General features: G+C 40.2%; 1 protein-coding gene across 1 annotated transcript in view; it reads right to left on the bottom strand.

Moving 5' to 3' along the window:
• The window catches only part of LOC126413258 (ras-specific guanine nucleotide-releasing factor 2-like), a 1,992,910-nt gene that overhangs the window by 512,860 nt on the left and 1,452,245 nt on the right, over positions 1-27,805 (bottom strand). Inside the window, 1 exon segment of the mRNA XM_050083160.1 lies at positions 8,134-8,334. Within this exon segment, the coding sequence (XP_049939117.1) occupies positions 8,134-8,334 (201 nt within the window).

Here is a 27,805-nt window from a genome sequence, read left to right as displayed (position 1 = left end):
TCAAGGAATCCTCAGAACCTTAGGCCCCCTGCAAAACCTTTCACCTGACTCCATCAACCTCCTGACCCCACCGACACCCCGCACCCCTACCTTCTACCTTCTTCCTAAAATCCACAAACCCAATCATCCCGGCCGCCCCATTGTAGCTGGTTACCAAGCCCCCACAGAACGTATCTCTGCCTACGTAGATCAACACCTTCAACCCATTACATGCAGTCTCCCATCCTTCATCAAGGACACCAACCACTTCCTTGAACGCCTGGAATCCTTACCCAATCTGTTACCCCCGGAAACCATCCTTGTAACCATTGATGCCACGTCCTTATACACAAATATTCCGCACGTCCAGGGCCTCGCTGCGATGGAGCATTTCCTTTCACGCCGATCGCCTGCCACCCTACCTAAAACCTCTTTCCTCATCACCTTAGCCAGCTTCATCCTGACCCACAACTTCTTCACTTTTGAAGGCCAGACATACCAACAATTAAAGGGAACAGCCATGGGTACCAAGATGGCCCCCTCGTATGCCAACCTATTCATGGGTCGCTTAGAGGAAGCCTTCTTGGTTACCCAAGTCTGCCAACCCAAAGTTTGGTACAGATTTATTGATGACATCTTCATGATCTGGACTCACAGTGAAGAAGAACTCCAGAATTTCCTCTCCAACCTCAACTCCTTTGGTTCCATCAGTTTCACCTGGTCCTACTCCAAATCCCATGCCACTTTCCTTGACGTTGACCTTCACCTGTCCAATGGCCAACTTCACACGTCCGTCCACATCAAACCCACCAACAAGCAACAGTACCTCCATTATGACAGCTGCCACCCATTCCACATCAAACGGTCCCTTCCCTACAGCCTAGGTCTTCGTGGCAAACGAATCTGCTCCAGTCCGGAATCCCTGAATCATTACACCAACAACCTGAAAACAGCTTTCGCATCCCGCAACTACCCTCCCGACCTGGTACAGAAGCAAATAACCAGAGCCACTTCCTCGTCCCCTCAAACCCAGAATCCCCCACAGAAGAACCACAAAAGTGCCCCACTTGTGACAGGATACTTTCCGGGACTGGACCAGACTCTGAATGTGGCTCTCCAGCAGGGATACGACTTCCTCAAATCCTGCCCTGAAATGAGATCCATCCTTCATGAAATCCTCCCCACTCCGCCAAGAGTGTCTTTCCGCCGTCCACCTAACCTTCGTAACCTGTTAGTTCATCCCTATGAAATCCCCAAACCACCTTCCCTACCCTCTGGCTCCTATCCTTGTAACCGCCCCCGATGCAAAACCTGTCCCATGCACCCTCCCACCACCACCTACTCCAGTCCTGTAACCCGGAAGGTGTACACGATCAAAGGCAGAGCCACGTGTGAAAGCACCCACGTGATTTACCAACTGACCTGCCTACACTGTGACGCATTCTATGTGGGAATGACCAGCAACAAACTGTCCATTCGCATGAATGGACACAGGCAGACAGTGTTTGTTGGTAATGAGGATCACCCTGTGGCTAAACATGCCTTGGTGCACGGCCAGCACATCTTGGCACAGTGTTACACCGTCCGGGTTATCTGGATACTTCCCACCAACACCAACCTATCCGAACTCCGGAGATGGGAACTTGCCCTTCAGTATATCCTCTCTTCTCGTCATCCGCCAGGCCTCAATCTCCGCTAATTTCAAGTTGCCGCCACTCATACCTCACCTGTCTTTCAACAACTTCTTTGCCTCTACACTTCTGCCTCGACTGACATCTCCGCCCAAACTCTTTGTCTTTAAATATGTCTGCTTGTGTCTGTATGTGTGGATGGATATGTGCGTGTGTGCGAGTGTATACCTGTCCTTTTTTCCCCCTAAGGTAAGTCTTTCCGCTCCCGGGATTGGAATGACTCCTTACCCTCTCCTTTAAAACCCACTTCCTTTCGTCTTTCCCTCTCCTTCCCTCTTTCCTGATGAGGCAACAGTTTGTTGCGAAAGCTTGAATTTTGTGTGTATGTTTGTGTTTGTTTGTGTGTCTATCGACCTGCCAGCGCTTTTGTTCGGTAAGTCACCTCATCTTTGTTTTTATATATAATTTTTCCCACGTGGAATGTTTCCTTCCATTATAGTGATATATATATAATAAAAATTATGGAGTAACTGAATATCTCACAGAGGTTGATTGTTATTAAGTATGATGCCAACGTACATACTGTACATGTATAAAATATCAAATGTTCGAGTTAAGGGGAGGGATATGTAGTGCCTTGAGAATTTCGACGCAAATCTTAGAGACCCTCTGTTTTCCACCATCTCGAACACCTGATATTTTATGTACAAGCATGAGACACAGGAGAGTATCTACCTCTTGCTGGTTTTCTGTGTGCGCAGGCTCAACATGTGTCAAGAGAATGCTACAACATGGGCAGTTGATCGATGTGGGCAAGTGGTTGTCCCGCTTGTCATAGAAACTACAAGCCCAGCGGAAGGAGCAAGCGTGCCTTACTCCGTGACAGTGCTACGTCAATCACTATTGTGAACAGCTGAATTGTGTAAAAGAAAAGAAAATACACTTACTTTTGACTTACTTACTTACCGACTCTTTACAGTTGCAGATGGTGGACTTGTGAAAACCTCAAGAGGTTTTTGGAACTGTATTTATTGTAAAAGTATGTAATAGTTTCTGACAGACTGTGAGTCATTGGGCTTACGAAATATGATTCATTTATGTGAAAACTGTTATGTGGTGTTCTGTTTTTGGAAGTGAAATATAGTAGGAGTTACGTGAAAGTATCTTGATTGTACGCAAACATTTTAAGAGTAGAGAAAATTCCTTCAAACAGCATCATATATTTCGAGAAGTTGAGCAGATCATTGCAGCCGACTATCCCAAAAAGAAGATTGGCAAAGCCCCTCCAATTAAGTCCAATGATGAAGGGGACGTGTGAGTCTTGCACACCAGCACCACACTGCTTCCTCTAGTCGCTGGCTGGAAACTGCCAGACCTGCTGTTAATGTGTTGTCACATGGAATAGGTGCAGTTTCATCTCACAATGTTGGAAACACTGAATTCAGCATAGCATTTGCATCTAAAACATTGACCATGATCCAAGTTAACTACAGTCAGCTGTTAAAGGAAGAAGTAGCCATCAACTATGGTGTCGCATCATTTCAGTAACATGTGCATGGTAGAAAATTTTTCTCACGACAGATCATAAGCTCCTGACTGAATTTCTTCATCAGATGAAAGATGCACCTGATCATACAGTACAGAAACTGCAATGTTGGTAACTACTACTTTCAAATTACCAGTACAAAATTCTCTATCACCATACAGCACAGCATGTGAACGCATACACTCATGTCTCACTTACCTATATGAAATGTTCCAGAATTTGATGCGTCAGAGGCCTATTGTCTTCAAATTGATCAATGTGGTTTGTGTGCTCTGCAAGCTTTTTCTGGTGACTGTCAGCAGATCGCACAAGCTAGTGAACAGGATCAATCACTATGACTGCTCGAGTATTACATTCAAATGGGTTGCCGTCATAATTTGAAATCAGTTTTAGATGCAGTAGTACACAAATACTATTTGTGACACAACAGCCAGCAACATGTTTTGACACCATTACATAGTGGACACTGTGGAATCATTAGAAGTAAAAAGCTATTGTACCAGCACTGTATGTGGCTTGGGCTTGACAAGTGTACAGAACAGAAGACCGTCCAATGCATGTGCAGATAACTGGACAATGTGGGCACCAGAAATTTTTCAATTGGTCTCAACGTGATGGTCCTTGGCAACACATCCATGCTGATTTTCCTAGTCCTCACTTGGAGCGTATAGTGGATAATTGTCATCACTGCATACAATAAACATCAGTTTTTGATTCCAATGAAGTCTATGACTAGCACTAGAACAATACAAGCACTCACTTCTGTGCTTTGTGTAGAAGATTTGCCATGAACAATCATTCTGGACAATGATCTGCAGTTTTCTTCACTGGAATTTCAACAATTTTGACAACAAAATGAGATTCATCATACCTGAAATGAATCATTCTCTTCTCAAAAGAATGGTGAATCCAAACGTTTTGTTCACACTTTCAAGTTTCAGATGTCCAAACTTTATGCTTTCCACTAGACGGAAAATGCTGTGTTGTAGATTCTCAGCACTTTTTGCACTACACCTCTTTTCATTATGCTCTGCTAGCAAAACTATTAATCAGTCACTGTTGCCAAATTCTGCTGCATCTATTTCTTCCTCAATGTCCTGCTTCAGATGCCAGGTTCACAACAAAGATCACTACAAATGACAAAGTTTTCTGTCATCCTTTTAACAGGCCTCAAAACTAGGAATCAAATATCATCACTCTGACACCTGTCTGAGGTCATTATACCATTTGCAGCGAAACAGGCACCCACTGACAAAATCAAAAGCAACAACATTTTCATGATTATCGTGACCCTGCTGTATAATTTCATGTTTCAGAAATACTGGCTGCATCCCAGACTGCTACCTGCAAGCAGCCCTTGCTGATGCCTGACATTCAGTTGAATGGGTCATCAGAGAACCCTGCCACAGAGATTGACCCAAGCCCACCTATGTGCCCACTGCCACATCTGCAGCTGCAGCATCTTGCACCATTCATAGAGATATCTGTCACAGACATCAAGACTGCATCAGCAGTATAGTCTTTGGTGTCTACAGCAATGTCTGTGGTACACCAACCTGTGCTCATAGGTGGGTGTCCTACCTCTGGTTTTTTGGCAGATGTTACTGGCAGTCATGAGGCAAATGTCAGGACGTGGACTGATTGGTGCAGTCTGAGACTTAGCCACAGCCAACTATGTCAGCACCACCATGGCACAGAGCTCCAGAATGTCCTCCTCTGCATGCGTATTATGTGAGCGAATCTTCATCGTCTGCAAACAGAGCATTGCACGCCGCTCATATCTCTGCAGAATAAACATTTAAACCAGCCACTGCAATCTCCAGAGAAACTCAAGAATAAAAAGTTGTGCATGCTTAATACTGCATATATTGTAAATAAATACATTTATGTCTTAATTGATCTGTAGTGTTCAGCGAGTTCTTGAGTGTTGATCTACCTCATTACTCTGATGGACACAACACTACTGCCGACTTTAAACATGGATTTTGGTCAACATATTGAAGACTAATTGAAGTTAACAACAACTTTAATTTTATGAGTTAGGTACCTATTCAAAATGAGACTGCAGTTTTCCTTGAACCCTTCAGCCACTATTATCACCTGCATTGGTGAGGGGGAGGCGGTTGTCAGTGAAAGGAACCAATTATTAACTTAATCCAATGGTTGAGTATAACCTTTATCCACACTAACTTGCAAAAACTAACTACTTAAATTTCACTGTAAGATAAAAGACTTTTCATAACAATCATTATTCCACCACCAACTGAATTTAACGCTTTCTTTCTGAACCCAGTTAGGATCTCTAAAATCTTTGTATGAAATTATTTCTGGCTTTAGCCAACTTTTTGTACTATAATAATTTCTGGTTCAGTAGTTTTTATGAGCAGTTGGAGCTCTGGTTTTTCCAACATATCTACAACAGTTTACAACCATAATATCCATTTTTCCTAAGTCTATCCTCCTGTTTAGAAAACTGTCTGATCCCTTAACCCAAGTTCCAAGTTTTTGTACTTTTAAGAGCTGTTATTGACAAGTCCTTGGAATTTCACCTGCTGAAGATAAATACTGCCCAGGTTTTCTATGTCCTAGTAAATTTGCTGCTGTATCTTTTGATAAAGTTATATTCACTAGCCAGGTGAAATATAAAAAGCTTGAAACACACTTGTGGTACCATTTGATGACTATTTCTAGATGGTTCACTGTAGCTAACCTCATAAGTCAAATGTCAAATGATGAAACACTTTCTACAATGTAAATTAAAAGATAATCTATGACCAGTATAGTAACAGGCAGCTTAGTAAGTATCATGAACTGTAACATAAAATGGTTAAGTACAGTGGGAAACCTGCATTGTTTACCCTCTGCCAGGCACTTAGCTTTGAACTGCAGAGTAATCATGGAGATGTAGGTGTAGATATTTTAACACAAGAGCATACAATGAACTACATTTAAAAATGACTCATTCATAAGTGAATACTGTGCAAGATATTTCAGAGGAAGTAATTTTCCACTGGTAAGAGTCAGTGATTGCAATATCACATTAAACAAATCATTTATTTCAAGAAGTAAATAAATGTAATCATAAAATTAAACTATTTGCATCAGAACGCCACACCTTCACCAGACAGTACATGTGAACATGGAAGCACATATAACCTGAATAATGATCTGTGGCATCTTCAACCATAGTTGCAGCAAGCATATATCTAGAGCCATTACATTACAAGGTGGTCACCGGTGACTTTCTGGTAGTCCCATCACGTCCTACAGGGCTGAAGTTAGGTACTCTAGGAGAGTGTCAGAATACAGTAATGTTGTGGAGACATTCCTTTAGTACTCCCTCTGTTTGTAGCCATACACATCTGTTCTGTTGGGAAATTCTCATTGAAAATTTTGCCACAAAAAATAATAGGTTACCACAGGATGTCAGTGCACAACACTATACAGCCTATTTCCCCTTATCACAGAAATCATCAGTAATACAGGATGCCCACAACTGTCTAACACCAGCAGTGGGACAGTGAGCTATGCCACACAAAACTTGTGATTGAAGCCCACACAAATGACCTCCATACACATAAACTGCTATCATCCATCTGATTCTAGTCTGCTACAATTCTTACCTTTTCACAGCACAACTTCAAAAGGATATGATGTGTGTCAGTGTCAGTGGCAAGATACGCACACCTAGACAATTAATTTCCTTCCATAAATCATAAGAAAATGTCCAGGAAGACTGTAGTATGTATTAACATTGTTGTTATCTATGATTGGATGATGGTGAATGAAGTTATGAGTATGCTTTAATGTGTTAGTGAAACAGATGATCATCTCTTGGTGAGTTCTGGTGGGGTGTCTAGAACCAAGCCATAATATGTGTCATCATGTAATCATGCCTACCTAAACAAGTTGATCTGAAAAACCTTGTGCATGATGTGGGAATAAAATTAAGCTTTCTTATCCAAACAAATAACATGTCCTGAGGCCCATCCTCTGTAAAATTCTGTATGAAGCACATACCAGTCTTTTGCAGCAGATATATAAAAGAAATACATTTCATTCTACTGCCAGCTGTAAGCATCATTTATCATTATTAGGTACTCTGATGACTGTTGCTAACATACTTCAGGACACAAGTTTCAAATTCTTGAGGTTGGAATTCACATACCCATCCAGCCATCTAGATTTTGGGTTTCCATTGTTCCCTCAAAACCCCTAAGATAAATGCTGGACTAGCTCCTTTGAAAAGGTAATGGGTGAGTTCTTGCCCATTCTGAACTTGTGATTCATCTCTATCATCGATAAGGCAATTACTCCCTTAACTTCCTCTGTAGTTACCCCTTTTTTCTCCTGAAGATCTTTGATAGTAATTACACTTCCACATTCTATCAATAACAGAAACATATGTGAATAACAGCAACATCTGACAGACTCTTTGAAAGGCCATATGACAAGCTCTACAGAGCATAAACATTGACTTATATGTTATTCCTATATTTCATATGCTACTACAAGAACATATGCCAGTGTGCATAAAATTTGACAATATTATGAAAAGGATAGTTGCTACTCAACATATAGCAGAGATGCTCAGTCACGGATAAGCACAACAAAAATACTGTCAGAAAGTAAGCTTTTGATCAACAAGGTCTTCATCACAACCTCTGCAGTCAGAGACTGTTGTCACAGTGTGTAAGTTGCATTTGTGTGTGTGTGTGTGTGTGTGTGTGTGTGTGTGTGTGTGTGTGTGTGTGTGTGCGCGCGCGCGCGCGCAAGCGCGCGCACTCGTATTGTCTGTTTCCAATGAAGGCCTTGTTGGCCAAAAGCTTTCTGACAGTCTTTCTGTTGGGCCTTTCTAGGATTCAGGGTCTCCGCTATATGGTGAGTAGCAACTATCCTTTTCATAATATTCTTATATTTGAAGTATGAATAAGAGACTGACTGCTAAAACAAATACTTTATGACACAGTTACAAACCTGTTAATGTTTCAGCACTGGAAGACACAGCAATAGTTTTAGGAATGGTTAAATGTTTTCCATCATCTTCAGATTCAACACGAATACTAACACTTTTACGAGGAGTAGAACTAGGAGATGGTGACTGTTGTTGTGTAGGACTCTGCTTAACAATTGCTGGGGCTTCTTTAATCTGTGTCAGCTCTCTCTGCTGTTGGTCTTCTTCAGTTGATACATGGGAGTCTGAAACAGAATGTCACTCAATGCAGGACATGCCAATTTCTAATCAGTACATATTATAAAAGTAAATGTACAATGTGCATGCCACTAAAATGTACAATGTCCATGCTGCTGAAACTCAGAAATGTGTCCCAGTACAATCAAGGGAGCTGTATCATGTGGTATCCCCTATCCATTAAAAAGGTTCCCATTTTTACCTGAAGGGTGTGCATTTGAAGATATAAGGACCGAGATTTGGGAACAGTATGGAACATTTGAGAAGATTCCAGAATGTTCCGGAACATCCCAGATCATTATGGAACATTACAAAACACTCTCGAATGTTGTGGAATGTTCTAGAACAATGCGGACGATTTGAGGCCTTTTTGGTATGTTCTGGAATTTGCCACTGGTGGGGCTACCCATTGGTAGAGGTATAAAAAGCAAGACCTGTTGTGAGTTTGAATACCAGTTTCTTATCAATTACGAATTGAGGAACCATAAAAGTAGTGCAGTGAGTGAATAAAAACAAACAGTGAAGTGTGGGTAGTCACAGTGATACAGTGACTGAATAGAAGTCTATAATAAAGTGTGCAAAGTGTGTAAAGTGTACTTAGTGCATTTGTTAGTAAAAAGTTGATTTGATTTATATTTTAGACAAAGCCCAAATGTAAAATAGGAGGAGATCTTGCCACTTCTGAAGCAAAATGACAAAAACAAAAAGAACAGTAAAAAAATTAAACAGATTAAGAGCATGTTTAAGTTCCCAATGCACAAGAATCAGAGACACTGAAGAACAATGAAATGAATGAATTGAAGAGTCTAAAATTGTGACATGATCTTACAATAAATGACTGAAAACTCAAGCCAGCCATGAAAATATCACACTACTAGAAGTGCAGATGAGGACAAATAAATAGTACAACCTAACAAATGAAGCATTCCACTATGACCCGACAAAAGAATGTAACAAACAGAAACATGTCGTAATTGGAAAAATGGATAACATTAGCCAATTTTGCAATGTGGAAAAATTCAGTAGAGAAACACCAGGATACTGTTGTACAAATGGAAAAATTCTATTACCACCACTGGAAACACCTCCGCAGGAAATTTTACATTAGATGACTGCGAAAACTCCTGAATCCAAACACTTTCTTCAAAATATAAAAGCATACAATGTCTGCTTCCAAATGACTCCTTTTCATGTCACTTCAATCAATACTAAGAGAGATGACTTTGATTATGTTTTCTCCATCCAAAGACAAATCTATCACATCAGCAAGCAAATTTATCTAAAATGTAGGAAAAGACAGATTGCTACTTACTGTAAAAGAGACATGTCAAGTTGCAGACAGTCACGATTAAAAGACACTCACATGTAGCTTTTGGCCACAGCCTTCATCACTGAACACACACACACACACACACACACACACACACACACACACACACACACACAGCAAGCGCACCTCATGCACACACGGCTGCCAACTACAGCATCTCAGGCCAGAATGCAACATCACGTGGAATGCAAGCAGCAATCTGGAAGGGGTGGGAAAGGGAAAAGGTAAGGGGAAGGGATAGTAGTGTACAGGTGGGGAGAGAGATGAACTTCTTTGCTGACAAAGGCTATGGCTGAACAGCATTTGTCTCTCTTTCCACCCGTACAATACTATACCTTTGCCTTCCCCTTCCCCTTGCCTTTCCCCTTCCCCTTCCCCACCCCTTCCAGATTGCTGCTTGTATTCCACGTGATGTTGCATTCCAGCCCACGATTCTGGAGTTGGCAGTCATGTGACATGCGGTGTGCTTGCTTTTGTGTGTGTGTGTGTGTGTGTGTGTGTGTGTGTGTGTGTTTGTGTTTGTGTGTGATTACTGATGAAGATTGTGGCCAAAACCTACATGTGAGTATCTTTTAATCGTGCTGTTGCAACCTGACGTATCTTTTTTTACAGTAAGCAGCAATCTATATTTTCCTACATTGTTGATATTCCTACCTGGAGTTTCAATTGTTCAAATTTATCCAAACATTGTTCACAACTATACCGATCCAGACTGGCAACTAAAAATAACTTTCAGCAGTATCAACTTTGATATTCAAAAGACAATTCCCGGTGAAGAGAGAATATACAAATTTATTGACATAATAGTAAATGTTGAAGAAGATGTGAAGTTCCCTATAGAATTTGTAAATTCTTTGCAAGCACCAGGTATGTCATTACACCACCTTTGACTTAAAACTGGATCTCAAACCATACTACTCAGAAATCTCAACTCACAAAAACTATGTAATGGAAAAAGGATGATCGTCAAACAGTTATCGAATAATGTAATAGAAACCTAACTTATGGCTGGGAAGTTCAGAGGACACACACTATTTATCCTGAGAATACCACTGATCTCTATTGAAATGTCATTTCAATTTAAAGGACTGCAATTTTCAATTAAATTAGCCTGCAATTTTACAATTAACAAAGTACAAGGATATACTTTAAAATATTGTAGCATCAAACACAAGTGCTTCTCTCACAGTCAACTACACATAGCTTGCTCTCGAGTAGGAAGTTCGGAAAATTTGTACATATATATACCCTGGATAAAAAAATGAAAAATGTCATTCACAAACAAGTATTGTAAATAGTCAGAATATGTTTTCAATAATTTTTTTTTACCGCTTAGAATTTAAAGTTTATCCTTTTATTCCAACTACCACACATTTTCATATTAACTCCATGAGTGAAGCCACGTATCCCAGCTAGTGGCAAATATACAGTAATAAAAAAAAAAGAAAAGAAAAGAAAACTCTGCAACCAGTCTGTAAGAGATGTTGAATTTCCTTAGTGGTTCCTGTTTGTTTAGTAAATATTCATATTCTTTCTTCCTTTCATAAAAAGCTGTATTAGCTGTATTATTAATAACCATTAAAATATACCTCAAGTTTATATATGCAAGATAGTAATTATCTAATATCTACATTTTACATCAAAATCTTCGCAATAACTATATTTTTTATTGCAGAAACAGTTTTATTTAACTCGTGTTAAAAAATACTCTGAAGAATGAAATAAGGTATTAGTAAGAGAGGAGACTGACGTAACAGTTGGACAGAAAAGCTTATAAGACATAAATCTTAAAATAAATCTTCATGATAATATGAATTAACTGTAAATTTATATTTCTCACAGTGTAGTACAATGAAACACTATAGTTTTATTTGCTGATTTTACAATTAATAACACTGATCAAAAATGTCTGTCAATGTTATGGCCTCCAGCATCCTTTTTCAAGACAACTGAAACATGTTGATTCATAATCTGTAAACCATTTGTGTCTATTACCTACTGTTCTTGTGACTTGTAGCATAAATTATTTGTATGTATATAATGTTGTTTGGAGGCAAAAAATACCTAGGAAGCAGTTTCACTTGAGCATTTATAACTGTATGCACTGCTAATAAACATGGCTTTAGAGGTAATACATTTAGGGAATGTATACATACTCGTATGGAATATACTTCCTTAAATTAGGATGTGATTCTTTTAAATTTCTTGGCTGTACACTTACATTCATGCAGGCCATTCAGCTTGTGGTACTGAAGCAACCAGCAATAGTCAGTTGACATTGCTGCAATCCATCAGTCTTGATAGAGTGATTCCGTCTCTGAGATGTTCTGATGAAGTAGTTCACTATACTCATGAATAACTGAAGCTAGGCTATTGGGGAAGAAGCCAAGATGTGAATTGAAGAGTTGAATTTTGGAAGACATGCTGCAACCCTGCTACTTGTATACATACCCAGAGCAAGAAAATTAAATCGTTTAATATGTGTGCTGAGTAGCTTAGTTTGGATTATTATTAGTGGCATTTCTATAGGTGTTTGTGAAGTTCAGTATTATTTATCAAAAAGGGTGGTAGACAGAATCGGAGACACTGGGCAGAGATGAAGGAGTACAATCTTCTTGTGTTTCTTCATCAACTGTGTATTCTGCAGGCATTCATGATCTCTCTTAACCCACTTTAGTATTCCTGCCAGTGGACAGCGCAATGGAGGCACATGAGCTGGCATGGATAATGCAGTGGATTGGCACAGAAACCTGTCATGTGGAGCACACATGATGCGTAGTATAGGCAGACCTGCTGACAGAAGTATACACCTGCGAGTGGCAGTAAGGCAGATGGGCCAGTGCTTACACCGAGTTCAACTACCATGGGTTTCACCTTGTGCTTCACGCTGAATTGTTGTTGCCAAGTGTTTAGTTGATAGTTGCCCATGCTAGCTGCATGCTGAGTTTATCCCCATACATATCTCTATGAGGTTTAGGACTTTCTGCTTAACATAGGTTGACTCACATGGTGAGTTCTCATTTCCTCTTGAGTCTACAGAAAGTTTGGGAGTATTACCTACGTTGGTTCTTGTTGCAAAGCCAGGTAAGGCATATTGTCAATCCAGCTGATAAGGCTGCATGGATGTTGTCACATAGTGTGGGTTTGTATAAAGTTATCCAAAATTTGAAGACCTGCACCAAGCCTGAGAAAATACCCATTTATGAGGTTTGTATGTTTCAGACACAGTATTTCAGACATCAAACCCATACACCGTTTAACCAGCACCACAAGTGCCCTAGGCAGTCATGTGCAGTTTAGATTGTAGATTTTCAGGGTGTAGTTTTCGGTGAAAAAATATGCTACCTCTAATATAGACTTACTAATGCAGGACATGATTGCCTGGTTAGCACCTGATGCTGAGGTTCAGCCTAGGGTGCTGAACTTGTCCCACCTTTCTTTGGCTGACATTGTCCAGATTGTGAACTTGCATGGGCTGATGTGGCAACAAGGGACATCCGTTCTGATAATTGGCAGGTGGCTCAATTAGGTATACATCGTAAATAGCCCCAGTGCCACTGAGGGTATACTGGGCAGGCTCGCCTCCCACTGAGTTGCATTGTGTTGCCATAATTAAGGATTCTGGTGCAGTGGCATCATGGAAGCCTGTCTTAGCCTGCATCAAGTTTGACAGGCTTGCATCCATCACTGTGTCATAATATCCACTCATAACAGTTTTGTGTCCTCAATGTCATTCCCCTTCTGCTTACTGGGTGAGCCAGTGGTTCTGTCCTGATTGTCTTTGTTGGATGATCGATGAGACTGCCCACACATGGAAGTAATGTGTGGGGTATGCCATCAGACAGGCACTTTGGCAACTGTTTGTGATAAGTCTGCAAGCCATGAGTCAGTCGTCAGACACCCTGTGCTTTTGCTGGACTCTGTGGTCATTCTCAATGCACTGCACAGTTTGCTCTGGCATATTTTGCTGGCATTGATTGTGGATGGGCAGCCAACCAAATTTCAAGCTGACACAGAAGCAATGGTCAGCCTCATTAATTTACATATGTACAGGCTCTTGAGAGTTCCAGTTCTACAACACCCACATATCAGGTAGTGTCTTATAGTAAACAGTGTATTCCTTTGTGGGGGCAATTCTCCATCTCCATGCATTATAAGAATGTGGAATGGTAACTTACACTGTTAGTGCTCAGTTCACTATTGACTCAAAGTATTTTTGTGCTGGACGTTTTCTCTGTTTAGTATTCCAGATAATTAACAAAGTTCATTTACTGTTTCAATTTCTTCCTGTTCATGATTTGGACTACTTACTGTGGTCATACAGTCCACTTTTGAGAATGTCTTTGGTTGGGCAGCAAATTTCAATGCACATTTCTCTTAAGCCATCAGCGGAACCTAAATTTTGCCACCCCATCCCATTCCCTTCATCGCGCATAATGAGGTAAAGTCTGAGATGTAGTGTTGGTAGGATCAATGCATCATTTCTCCTACTTCATCAATACAGTGGGTCAACCTTTTGGTGGTGATTCAGAAGCCTGATGGCACTGTGTGCCTCTGCGAAGATTTTAAACTGCCGGTCAATGCGCAATGTGTCTTTGATTCGTATCCCATTCCCAGCCTGGAGAAGTTGGCAGGGGGCCAGTATTTTTCACACAGTGATTTATGTGATGCCTACATGCAGTTGCCACTGGATGAGGATTCCTGGACTTTGTTGGTCCCCATCACCCCCTTAGGGTTGTGCAGTGGCACTACTCACAAGTGGAGAAGTAGATGCCAGCTATTCTTTTGGAGTTAGTGTTCCATGTTTTTTTGTATGTATCATCACCAACCTCAAGCCACTGGTTTCCTTACTTGGCCCCCCAAAAAAGCTGACTCATAGGACTGCTCACTGACTGCATTGGTGGTCCCTCTTTCTCAATAATTATTGTTATGAAATTCATTACCACCCTACCGCCCAGCGCATCAATGCTGATTCTCTATTTTAGTTACCGGTGGGGCCTGATGGAGAGTTTGATTGGCAGGAGGTTCTCATGTTCATGTTGGGTGATGACTTGCAGCAAACACTGTCAGAGTTTCCCCACAATGCCACGAGAGATCAGGATTGCCACAGTCACTGTCATGCTTTCCTGGAAAATGTTTTTGGTGGTCAAGAAAGGCTGGCTAGAGCACATCTCTTTGGGTGTAAATCTCGCATATCATATAATTTTTTCTTCTACATGGTCGACTCATTATTGTCCAGGGGGTCCTAATGCTTGGCACTGAGGATCAGTGCTGTCAAGTGGTCTTCTCCCCCATGCTGCACTCTCGCCTACTGCAGTTGCTGCATGCAACATGCTGGGGAATGACTCGCATAAAGGCACTGGCATGACTTCACATCTAATGGGTGGTTACCAAACATCTGGTGCGAGCCTGCAAGACCTGTGAAAGGAAGTAGGTTGTGTCACCACACAAACTTTTGCTCTGGCCTGGAGGGCCTCAGAACAGGGTGTACATCAATTTCACAGGTCCATTTTTTTAGCAGCATTGGATTGTTGGTGGTTGATGGATTTTCCAGTTTCTGGTATGTGGCCAAGTTGTCCTCCACCTCATCAACCAGCATAATTCATGTATTGTAATTTATTTTTGTCACTGAGGGGATCCCCAAGGACCCTGGTGTCCAATAATGAAAAGCAATTTGTCATAGGAGTTTGAAAACTTTTGCATTTGAAATGGCATCTGGCATCCGACTTCCACCCCTTCCAGCTGGGCCGCTATCTGGGAGTTGGAGCACTTCATGTATGGTGTCTCAAGTCGTAAGTTGCAGCAGTGACACTGGCAGAGAAGTGATATGCACCAGAGCCACAGCAGAGTGGGCAGTTCCAAGTCAGCTCGACTACCGAGAACACCACCTTCTACTTGTGTACTTCACACGACATCACCTGCTTCTAGCAAGTCCACACCAGCCCATCATCAGTGAATATTCTAGTGGACACGAACTATGCAGTCTTAGCTTCTGGAATAGTAGTTGAACTTCAGGATCTGCTGCCTGAGACAATTTGTGCAAAGTTGAGTATTCATCCATAAATGAGTGTGTTCTTGTCACTAATCATTATCAGTGTTTCAGTGTTCTCATTCTCCTCTTATAGTGTTCCCTCAGCACACTATAAATAGTTAAGTGTGGCAACAAATAACATCTCCTTCTGTGGTTGTATCAAAAATTCGATATAACAGCTGATGATGCAGAAGGCGAGAAAGGATAAGATCTCCACGAGTTGCGGGAGTAATTTTTGCTTTTGCCCCCTTGTTATTTGTTATTTATTACCTGCTATTTCTTTTTATATGTCTAGTACATTCGTGTATGAACTTTTGACTCAGGATGAGCACTACTAATGAGATGAGTGTGTTAATTTGTGTGTGGCATCTAATCCAGATTCCTTACAGGCATGGCTTCTACAGCACAAGATGGTTCTCTAATACATGTTATTCAGTTGCAAAGCAACCAAATCCAGCAGTTGCTGCAAGTTGTGATGCAGCTTCATCAGCATTCCATAATTCCGCAGTCTGAACGAACAGCACGGGGATTGGCCAGAATACTTAGCTCAACTGATGAATCATATGGAGGCACAGCAACTGCTAGGTGCAATACAAAGAACAAAGCATTTTTTCTTTCCATAGTGAACATGGAAGTTTACAGGTTCATAGTGAAATTGTTTCCTGACAAACAACCACAACAGTTAGAGTTTCAGACTTTAGTTAGCAAGTTAACGACTTACTTTGATGAACAAATCCCCATGGCTGCTGAGAGTTTCAGGTATTTCTCTAAAAATATTTATGATGACATACTTTATGCTGCTATTTTGAAACAACTTGATCCTTCTTTAGCTACAGTGTCACAGTTAATTAAGACTAAGGACACTTATGATTTAGTTAAGTCAAATATTAATGAATTGCATAGTGACAGTGTTGGCAGCACTGCAGAACATAAACAGTGGTGTGTCCACCTGGCCCATGTAACACTGCATGCGACATTATATATATATATTTTTTTTTTTTCATCAGTCTACTGACTGGTTTGATGCAGCCCACCAAGAATTCCTTTCCTGTGCTAACCTCTTCATCTCAGAGTAGCACTTGCAACCTATGTCCTCAATTATTTGCTTGACGTATTCCAATCTCTGTCTTCCTCTACAGTTTTTGCCCTCTACAGATCCCTCTAGTACCATGGAAGTCATTCCCTCATGTCTTAGCAGATGTCCTATCATCCTGTCCCTTCTCCTTATCAGTGTTTTCCACATATTCCTTTCCTCTCTGATTCTGCGTAGAACCTCCTCATTCCTTACCTTATCAGTCCACCTAATTTTCAACATTTGTCTATAGCACCACATCTCAAATGCTTCGATTCTCTTCTGTTCCGGTTTTCCCACAGTCCATGTTTCACTACCATACAATGCTGTACTCCAGACGTACATCCTCAGAAATTTCTTCCTCAAATTAAGGCCGGCATTTGATATTAGTAGACTTCTCTTGGCCAAAAATGTCTTTTTTGCCATAGCGAGTCTGCTTTTGATGTCCTCCTTGCTCCGTCCGTCATTGGTTATTTTACTGCCTAGGTAGCAGAGTTCCTTAACTTCATTGACTTCGTGACCATCAATCCTGATGTTAAGTTTCTCGCTGTTCTCATTTCTACTACTTCTCATTACCTTCGTCTTTCTCCGATTTACTCTCAAACCATACTGTGTACTGATTAGACTGTTCATTCCGTTCAGCAGATCATTTAATTCTTCTTCACTTTCACTCAGGATAGCAATGTCATCAGCAAATCGTATCATTGATATCCTTTCACCTTGTATTTTAATTCCACTCCTGAACCTTTCTTTTATTTCCATCATTGCTTCCTTGATGTACAGATTGAAGAGTAGGGGCAAAAGGCTACAGCCTTGTCTTACACCCTTCTTAATATGAGCACTTCGTTCTTGATCATCCACTCTTATTATTCCCTCTTGGTTGTTGCATTCATTGTATATGACCCGTCTCTCCCTATAGCTTACCCCTACTTTTTTCAGAATCTCGAACAGCTTGCACCATTTTATATTGTCGAACGCTTTTTCCAGGTCAACAAATCCTATGAAAGTGTCTTGATTTTTCTTTAGCCTTGCTTCCATTATTAGCCGTAATGTCAGAATTGCCTCTCTCGTCCCTTTACTTTTCCTAAAGCCAAACTGATCATCACCTAGCGCATTCTCAATTTTCATTTCCATTCTTCTGTATATTATTCTTGTAAGCAGCTTCGATGCATGAGCTGTTAAGCTGATTGTGCGATAATTCTCGCACTTGTCAGCTCTTGCCGTCTTCGGAATTGTGTGGATGGTGCTTTTCCAAAAGTCAGATGGTATCTCGCCAGACTCATATATTCTACACACCAACGTGAATAGTCGTTTTGTTGCCACTTCCCCCAATGATTTTAGAAATTTTGATGGAATGTTATCTATCCCTTCTGCCTTATTTGACCGTAAGTCCTCCAAAGCTCTTTTAAATTCCGATTCTAATACTGGATCCCCTATCTCTTCTAAATCGACTCCTGTTTCTTCTTCTATCATATCAGACAAAACAAATCTTCACCCTCATAGAGGCTTCCAATGTATTCTTTCCAACTATCTGCTCTCTCCTCTGCATTTAACAGTGGAATCCCCATTGCACTCTTAATGTTACCACCATTGCTTTTAATGTCACCAAAGGTTGTTTTGACTTTCCTGTATGCTGAGTCTGTCCTTCCCACAATCATATCTTTTTTGATGTCTTCACATTTTTCCTGCAGCCATTTCGTCTTAGCTTCCCTGCACTTCCTATTTATTTCATTCCTCAGCGACTTGTATTTCTGTATTCCTGATTTTCCCGGAACTTGTTTGTACTTCCTCCTTTCATCAATCAAATGAAGTATTTCTTCTGTTACCCATGGTTTCTTCGCAGCTACCTTCTTTGTACCTATGTTTTCCTTCCCAACTTCTGTGATGGCCCTTTTTAGAGATGTCCATTTCTCTTCAACTGTACTGCCTACTGCGCTATTCCTTATTGCTGTATCTATAGCGTTAGAGAACTTCAAACGTATCTCGTCATTCCTTAGTACTTCCGTATCCCACTTCTTTGCGTATTGATTCTTCCTGACTAATGTCTTGAACTTCAGCCTACTCTTCATCACTACTATATTGTGATCTGAGTCTATATCTGCTCCTGAGTACGCCTTACAATCCAGTATCTGATTTTGAAATCTCTGTCTGACCATGATGTAATCTAATTGAAATCTTCCCGTATCTCCCGGCCTTTTCCAAGTATACCTCCTCCTCTTATGATTCTTGAACAGGGTATTCGCTATTACTAGCTGAAACTTGTTACAGAACTCAATTAGTCTTTCTCCTCTTTCATTCCTTGTCCCAAGCCCATATTCTCCTGTAACCTTTTCTTCTACTCCTTCCCCTACAACTGCATTCCAGTCGCCCATGACTATTAGATTTTCGTCCCCCCTTACATACTGCATTACCCTTTCAATATCCTCGTACACTTTCTCTATCTGTTCATCTTCAGCTTGCGACGTCGGCATGTATACCTGAACTATCATTCTCGGTGTTGGTCTGCTGTCGATTCTTATTAGAACAACCCGGTCACTGAACTGTTCACAGTAACACACCCTCTGCCCTACCTTCCTATTCATAACGAATCCTACACCTGTTATACCATTTTCTGCTGCTGTTGATATTACCCGATACTCATCTGACCAGAAATCCTTGTCTTTCTTCCACTTCACTTCACTGACCCCTACTATATCTAGATTGAGCCTTTGCATTTCCCTTTTCAGATTTTTTAGTTTCCCTATCACGTTCAAGCTTCTGACATTCCACGCCCCGACTCGTAGAACGTTATCCTTTCGTTGATTATTCAATCTTTTTCTCATGGTAACCTCCCCCTTGGCAGTCCCCTCCCGGAGATCCGAATGGGGGACTATTCCAGAATCTTTTGCCAATGGAGAGATCATCATGGCACTTCTTCAAATACAGGCCACATGTCCTGTGGATACACGTTACGTGTCTTTAATGCAGTGGTTTCCATTGCCTTCTGCATCCTCATGTCGTTGATCATTGCTGATTCTTCCGCCTTTAGGGGCAATTTCCCACCCCTAGGACAAGAGAGTGCCCTGAACCTCATGTTCAAAGACAAATAGTGGCACACTGTGCTACCAGAAAACCAGTACATAGAAAAACATAGCAAAGTCCTGCCCAAAGTTCTTTAGTTGCCATAGGTGAATCAGTGGCCAAGTTGCAATGTGATTTGTTATTTTTTCAGCAAAAAAGGTCATGTTCAACCAGTGTGCACAGAAAAGGTGCATGGACAGCAGATTCAAAAACAACATGCCATAAAACCAGTTCAAATCAGTAATGCTGTCATGGCACAGCAAGCCACAGAGCAGTGCAACTCAGTGGCTGTAGTAAATACTGTGAAAAGCCGCCCAAGTACAGAACTTAGCAAACACCAGTCTTGTGATTTTCTTGTGCCAAATGAGTCACACCAATGCAAACACAGGTCCACAACTAAATCTTTGCCCACATCAACATTGTAGTAGCTCACAGCAACAGGTAAGAAGCAATAGTTGTCCCTTAGATATGGAATGCTGTTGGGACAAGATGTTTGTTACTTTGACAGTAGCTGAGAAAGAGGTCAAATTGCAACTGGACACTGGTGCTTCGGTTACACTTCCGAAAAAACTTAATTATCAATGATGACCAATACTGGGTCCAGCTATGCATATGTTGTCAGCTTACAACAGATAGGAAATTCCAGTTTCAGGAACTTTCAGTTTGACAGCTACTTTTGAAAGTGTAACAAAGACGATTGTATTCACAGAGCCAAATTTTCATAGAATATTTTTGGCTCAGATTCTTTTGACATTTCCAGATTGTCAATTCCCAAGCCAGTGCTGCAAATTTCAACAAATGTGCCTACAGACAATCTTCAAACTATGTGTGACACATTTAATGAACTTCTTGGCAACTGTCTCGGTTGTGCAAATAATTATTAAGCTCACATGCTACTCAAAGACAATGCACAACCAAAGTTTTGTCAACCTATACAACTACCCATTAGGAAACAGGTCTCTGAATAATTACTGCAATGGCAAGCTGATGGCGTAATCAAGTCAGTCATTGCAAGTCACTGGTCTTCCCCATTTGTCGTCCTTTGCAAACCTTCAAGGTGTCTTTGTCAAATGTGATAAGACACGTACCCTTTGCCTCGCACAGAGGAACTGATGGACAGATTAGACAAGGGTCATTATTTTTCCAAGACAGACTTGGCAGACACTTACCTCCAATTGCCTTTGGATAAGTATCCAAAGAAATCTTTAGTTATTAACACTCATCTTGGGTTATTTGAATTTCAACTCCTGCCCTTCAGTAGTGCATCAGCACTGGTGATCTTTCAATGTTTTTTTTAGGACAAGTGACTGCCAAGGTGCCTCCTCGCTCAAATTACCTGGGTGACATTGTTGTGGTTGGCCATTCTGCAAAACATTTAGCCTATATAAAATGTCTTTCTCAAGTACTGTTATCGACAGGCCTCAAGTGTAACAAAGACAGGTGCTCTTTTTTCCAGGCAGAAATAGAATATCTAGGACACGTTATTAATACATAGGGTATTCACACCACCCAGACTGATTTATGAGCCATCAAAGATTTGCTGGCTTCCAAAAATCTAAAGGAAACATGAGCAATGTTAACCAAACTGAACCACTACTTCAAATTCATTCCTCATGCCCCTCAGATTGCAGCTCTGCTTCAGAAGTTTACATGGATCGAGGAATGTCAGTTGATTTTTGATCACTAGGCACTACTTAGTAATGCGCGCCACATACATTTTTATCCAGTTAAATTAGTAGTGTTAGCAGTTGACGCTCCTTCTATTGGTCTAGGTGAAGTTCAGTTGCATCATGTCGGAAAATTTGCATTTGCCTCCAAACTTCTGGCTAAAAGCAATTTTCATCATTACCTCTAGGGACAGAAATTCTACTTGGTCACCGATTATAAGCCACCCATTTCACTCTTCCACCCAACCAAATGTGTTCCACTACACACATAACAGATTTGAGGACCATTTTTCCAAAACTCGCTTTATGCAAAAAGTAGTATTTTACAGGAATCGAATTTATTTATTTAAAAGCACGTTTACAAGGAAAAATTATTTACTATTAGTAAAGTTTGTACAGTTTTGAACATGTTTTAGGATGGTATCTGCACATACATAAAATTTTTGATAGTTTATCAACCACTGTGAGTAGAAAAACAGTTTTCTTTTTCAAAACCCCCTTTTATGCTGAAACTAGATCAGTGCTATCTAAATATTAAATGGCTGTTTTTAACAATAAAGTTTTGGAGTAATATTTTGCTTTCTCTTCTAAACAAATTCAGGGGACTCTTGGTCCTCATAAATTCTCTGTGAGCTGTCATGACCTACATGCTCCTCACCACTTGCAGATTTTGTGTCATCGTAGAAACTTGCAGCATCCTTAGGAACAGTAAAGAAACGCATTAGCTTCATTACATCCTTCTTCTTTTCTGCACTCACATGGTGTTTCTTGGGAATAATCACAGCATGTTTCATGGCTTTGAATGAAGTAATGTTCTTCCTCAATACATCACAACATACCTCTGATCTAGAGAAATAAGTAGTTTTAACAGCACATTGAATCTTACCACTGGTATGTCTGTACATTATTGCTCATACATCCATCATTTTGAAAGGCAAGGTACACATAATATTTCCTTAGAAATCTGCTTGAAATCATAAGAAAACCAGTCTTTTCCCCACGCAAGCACCTTTCCAAACTTTGCTAGAATACTCCTGTATTCATTAGGTGATATGATCTCTTCTTTCATCCTATATTCCTTCTCAACTCTACCAAATACACGATCTGGCGGCATGAAACTATGTCCATGAATAGGGAAATAGTGGGTAAGTTCAGAGAACACTTCAGTGTGTTCCATAAAATTTGCCAGAATACAGAGCATTATAGAATTCTTGTTCTGGCTGGTGCACGAGTCTGAAAAAAGCTAAAGTTTCAATCTCCTCTTACCAATATTTCTAGTTCTCACTTCTAAATAATTTAAGAGGAAAGGTTGTAACACAGAAGTGATTTCATTTGCACCTCTTCCAGCTTCTATTTCACACCAAGTATAGTGAAATACGTTGTCATTATCTTGTTTTGGTTCATGTATCACCACAGTCAGGTTATAGAAACATACCTGCCATGTGTAAAACACTTCTCCAATAGAGAGCTTTGGCAGCGGCTGATTTTGTTGCATGTCAAAGGCCACTTTTACAATGTCTTCAGGTACTTGTTCATGATACTGTGGAATTTCTTTGCATGAGCTTTATGGAAATGCAAGTTAATTTTACATGCTTCCTGAGATTCTTTGGTTTCTGTGACCTTTATTTTCAGTTCAAGCTGCTTGCATGTTGAACAGGTGTCACTGTGAGGGTTACCGAAGCCGAGATTAAAATTGTTATAGAACACAGTCTTAAATTTTGACACTGAACAGCTTTTATAGCTTGCTTGTCTTTGTTCTTTGCAAAAATTTTCCCACATTATATTTACATTTAATGTTGGGGGCAAATATGACCTACTCAGTTTCCCTCTGCTATAATGACTCTCTCTACACTTATACTTCAAAATGTGCTCTGTCACTTGTTGGGTCATAACTACATCAGCTTGAGTTTCTCTTGAGCCACCTCTTTGTTCCGGTAATGCAGTCCCATGTTCTTGATAGTGCCGAGTAATCCGGGCTAAGCGATGCCACAATACACCTGTTATTTTTTGAAATGTAGCAGCGCAAACTGGTGCTTCGGACCCATCTCGAAGTTTTATTTTATACTTGATAGACACTGATTTAGAGGCTTTAGCTTCAGTGGGATCCACAACATACCTAGCTGGTGCTGATATGTCCATGTATGACAGAAGGAATGCATCTTGCTTGCTCTTGTCTACCACAGAATATAACAGATTACTGAAATATGTTAAGTCTGCATAACTGAGTTTGCCTGCACGACAGTCTTTCCCTCTATTGTTGCTTGACTCACTCCTTTCAGCATGCTGGCAGTCAATAACAGGCACAGTATTTTGCTGTAAATATCATGATGATTTTGCTTTGGAGATGTTAGACTGCTTTGTTCCTCTTCTTTTCCTCCAACCAAGTGTTTCACTCACAGGAGTATTATATTCACCATCACTTTCCATGGTCACTATAAACACGAGTCTAGTCTTCTACAGGCAACTTCCACGAAACGGCAATAACTGGTAACCATAACACACAACAGCTATCGTCAACAAACAGAGAAATACTGCCTGTGCAAAGTACATACATGTGTGCGGCAGTGGCTGACGGGGGTTCTCATCAGCATCTGCGCCAGCTGTCACCCTAGTTGGCACGAATAGTAATATGCCCTGCCATCTACCGCCAAGCACAACAATTTCTCCATGAGTGCTATTACACAGTCAGAAAGGTACTTGGCCTGACATCTATGGCACAGCAAACAAATTATGAGAAGACGCAGCACTATCTATAACATTGTAACATTACGAGTCAAGACAGCTGTAACGGAACTTGAATAGCGTAAAGTTAAAAACGCACGCCGCGCGATTTGTTATGATTTGGTCGATCATAATAGTAGTAACATGCTTTTGAATACAATTAAAATATAACGGCGATACCTGTTTAGCGTTATTGGAAATAATATGTAATAAATTAATGAGTAAGGTAGCCGATCCTATAAGAAGAGGTAAAATTGGGCATATTAAGGTGTTTTGCTTTATATCGACTAAGCCGATGATATGGCGTCTTTTTTTTTCCGTTTACTCTTAGAAGAAAAAAAAAGAAAACAAGTAACGAAGTGCTAATTGTGCGTTGTGAAAAATATAGGGGCGAATTTTAAATAGCTACAGTGTATAATCAGATTAACAAATGGTCATTCAGTTATGCGAAATAGCCGACAGTGAAGTGTGGTCATTAAATTGAGTACACCTACAGGGCGGTCAATTCCAGGATAAGTCTATTCGCGTCTCACGAGGCATGCGGTATTGAGACCGGTTTTTTTTTTATTATATCACGGAGAGCGGGCTTCAATTTATAAAAAGGAGAAAAGCTGTATCATTATCATTGACTGTTGGTGTTATGCAACCAAAACTGTTCATCAAAGGGTTTCGGTGAATGAGTGGTGAATGCGAAATGAAACTGTGAACGAAGTTATGTTAAATAAAGCAGAAGAGACAAGACAGTTTGGTCATATCTGTTATTATTCCATAAACCGTAACATTTATTCTCGTTGTACGAAGCCTTTATAGACGATCGTTATGACAATTTGCTTTGAAGGGATCTCGTTACGAGTTAAGTTTTGGGGACCTGGTCAACAGGGGATAGTTCGTAGATCTTAACTACTGCAGCTATTCTGGAATCAGGTGCTACCGTGACCGTTGTGTGTTGTCTATGGCTTAAGGTCATCATATCGCATGCTCTAAGATCGACGCGCCTTTCCTCTTGGTATAACGGTGTCTCACGGTAACCACGACAACGCCGACGGCGAAGGAAGATACAGTAGAAGTGGCGCCCAACGTGGGGCTCAATCGAGGAGGTTTGCTGCATCGAGTCGAGTGTCATTCAGATTCACGAACCCTAGAGTTGGAAAGTATTGTAGCAGCCAGTGAGTCTGTCCAATGAAAGAGGTATTCTTCAATAATCGCTAAAAGTGAGCAATACTACCAGGTATGATTAAAATAACTGTATAATTATAAAAAAAAGGGAAGTTGAGACTTGTGATTTCGGTAGATAAATATATATAAATACATAATGAAAATAAGTGTATGTCTTGGTAGTGAATAATCATGTCAAAACGAACGAAAAGAATACATGATAATGTGCAGTTGAGTAGAGTAATGAGTAGAGAGAGAGAGGAAAGTGAAGAGGAAAGGGATGATGCATCCCATGAGCTCAATGTGGGACAGGAGACATGTACAGATAATAATACAGTTATTGATTTAGAGCCGTAAGGAGATTCAAATACAATGATAAGTAAGGTAAGCAGCGTGGAAGAACATAAAGATCTTGAGGTTTCGGAAGTAGATCAGCAAGTTTATCCTCAAAATGGAAATATTAATCAAAAAAATGTTTGATATGCTGGTATCAATAAATACTCAAATGGGTGTAATGAATGGAAGACTTGGTTCACTAGAAAAAGATAATAAGCAATTAAAAGAGGACAATCAAAAGTTAAATGAAAAATTTGAGGCCAAATTTGGTTCATTAGAAGTTAAAATGGATTCTTTGGAAAGCAAACTGAACACCTTTGATTATAAACTGGAAAATACTAAGAAAGAATTAAAGACGGACTGGGAGACTCAATTAAATGCGAAATTTGGAGAACTAGATGTAGAGTTTTCTAACACCTTAGAAAGGCAATATAATAATTTAATGGGAAAACTTCATGACGTCGAAAAGAAATATGAGGTAGTTTCGAAGAGTTATGATGGCCTGTCCAATAGGATGGTTAAGTGTGAAAGCAGCTGTTTCAATGCTAGCGCACAGATAGAAGAAGTTTCAAAACAAATAGTCGAGTTTGAGTCTGATGCTCGTAAGGGGATTGGCAAGTATTTAGTAGATCAAACTAAAAGACTTGACGAAGATCTATCTGAATGGATAGAAATAAAAGGAAATGAAATTGTAGACAAGGTTAAGACTACTATTGGATCCCAGCCAAATGAAAATATCAATGAGCACCTAAGTAGAAATGATGAATTAATTAAGCTCTTCACTAGCGAATTTCAGAAAATAAAAGACAAAATAGTTGATGAGTTACCTAAATGGCAAAGGGAAACCAATCATAAATTGGCGGAGTTAGAACGAAATTCATCACAAAATTTGTTGACAGAGGACGAACGTTCGGAGAATAGGTCGAAAAACAACCGAACATGTGATAATACGAAGTACAATTGTGGTGAAAATTTGCATTGGGAAGTTGATGATTCGGTTGGTAAAGATGATGATTCTTTTGGTCAGCGAGGATATTTGTCTTCTTTAAAGGTGGAGAACAGCATTTTTAAAAGTAGACAATTCCCAACATTCTCCACTGAAAAGAACAACCTGCATCCGAAAATCTTTATCAATAATTTCAAAAGAATATTTCCGCGTAGCTGGTCAGAACACGACCGACTTCAATTTATAGTATCCAAAATTACCGGAGAAGCCGCATTATGGGCCGCCGAAGTAAGTGAAAGTTGCCATACTTGCGCTGAGTTTGAACAATTTTTTTTGGCTAAATACTGGTCGTTGAGTAAACAAGAGAAATTAAGAAAAGAGGTTTACCAACCTGAGTATTTTAACAGTAAAAGGAGTACTTTAAGGCAATATTTTGAAAAGTACATAAGTAAGACACGTTATTGGAGTGATCCAATTTCTTACAAGGAAGTGATCAGAATTTTGAAGGGAAGGTTGCCCATAAATATACGTGAAAAGTTAATAAATGTTCCTGACCACGATGTAGAACAATTCTTGTCGGTGATTGACTCTATAGATATGATTATGGAAGACGCAAGACAAATGAGTAGTAATCAAATGTCGACTCACACTCATAGTAATACGAATAATTATAATAATAATTTAACGTATGATAATAATAATACCGAAAACCAGGTCAAACCCGCATCACAGGAGCGTGGACAATCTTCATCCTATGGTTGCAATAAAAACAATGATTATAATAAATATAGAAGAGATACTTACTGTGCTAGAGGTAAACCTCGATATGGTGATGCGAATGTGCATAGTAGTGATATTAATAAGAGTAACAGGTACCCAAGTGATGAACCCAATTGCATTCGACCTTGGGAAGATAATTCAAAGCATAATGTTCATCGGCAGGATGGAACAAATGCCTCGAGTCCTCATCCAGCACAAGGAGTTATACCAATGGGCGAAGGAGCCTCCAATGTGCGACGGGGTGAATACCATAACTCGGATCATACTGTACGGATTGTGGAAGTTCATGAACCCCCACCGATGACTCAACGAGATAGATTAAACTAATACCAGTCACCAAATGCCTTCCTAGGATGACTG

Source organism: Schistocerca serialis, chromosome 7 (assembly GCF_023864345.2).
Source record: "Schistocerca serialis cubense isolate TAMUIC-IGC-003099 chromosome 7, iqSchSeri2.2, whole genome shotgun sequence".
Lineage (NCBI taxonomy): Eukaryota > Metazoa > Arthropoda > Insecta > Orthoptera > Acrididae > Schistocerca > Schistocerca serialis.
This window is presented reverse-complemented; position numbering and strand designations above follow the sequence as displayed.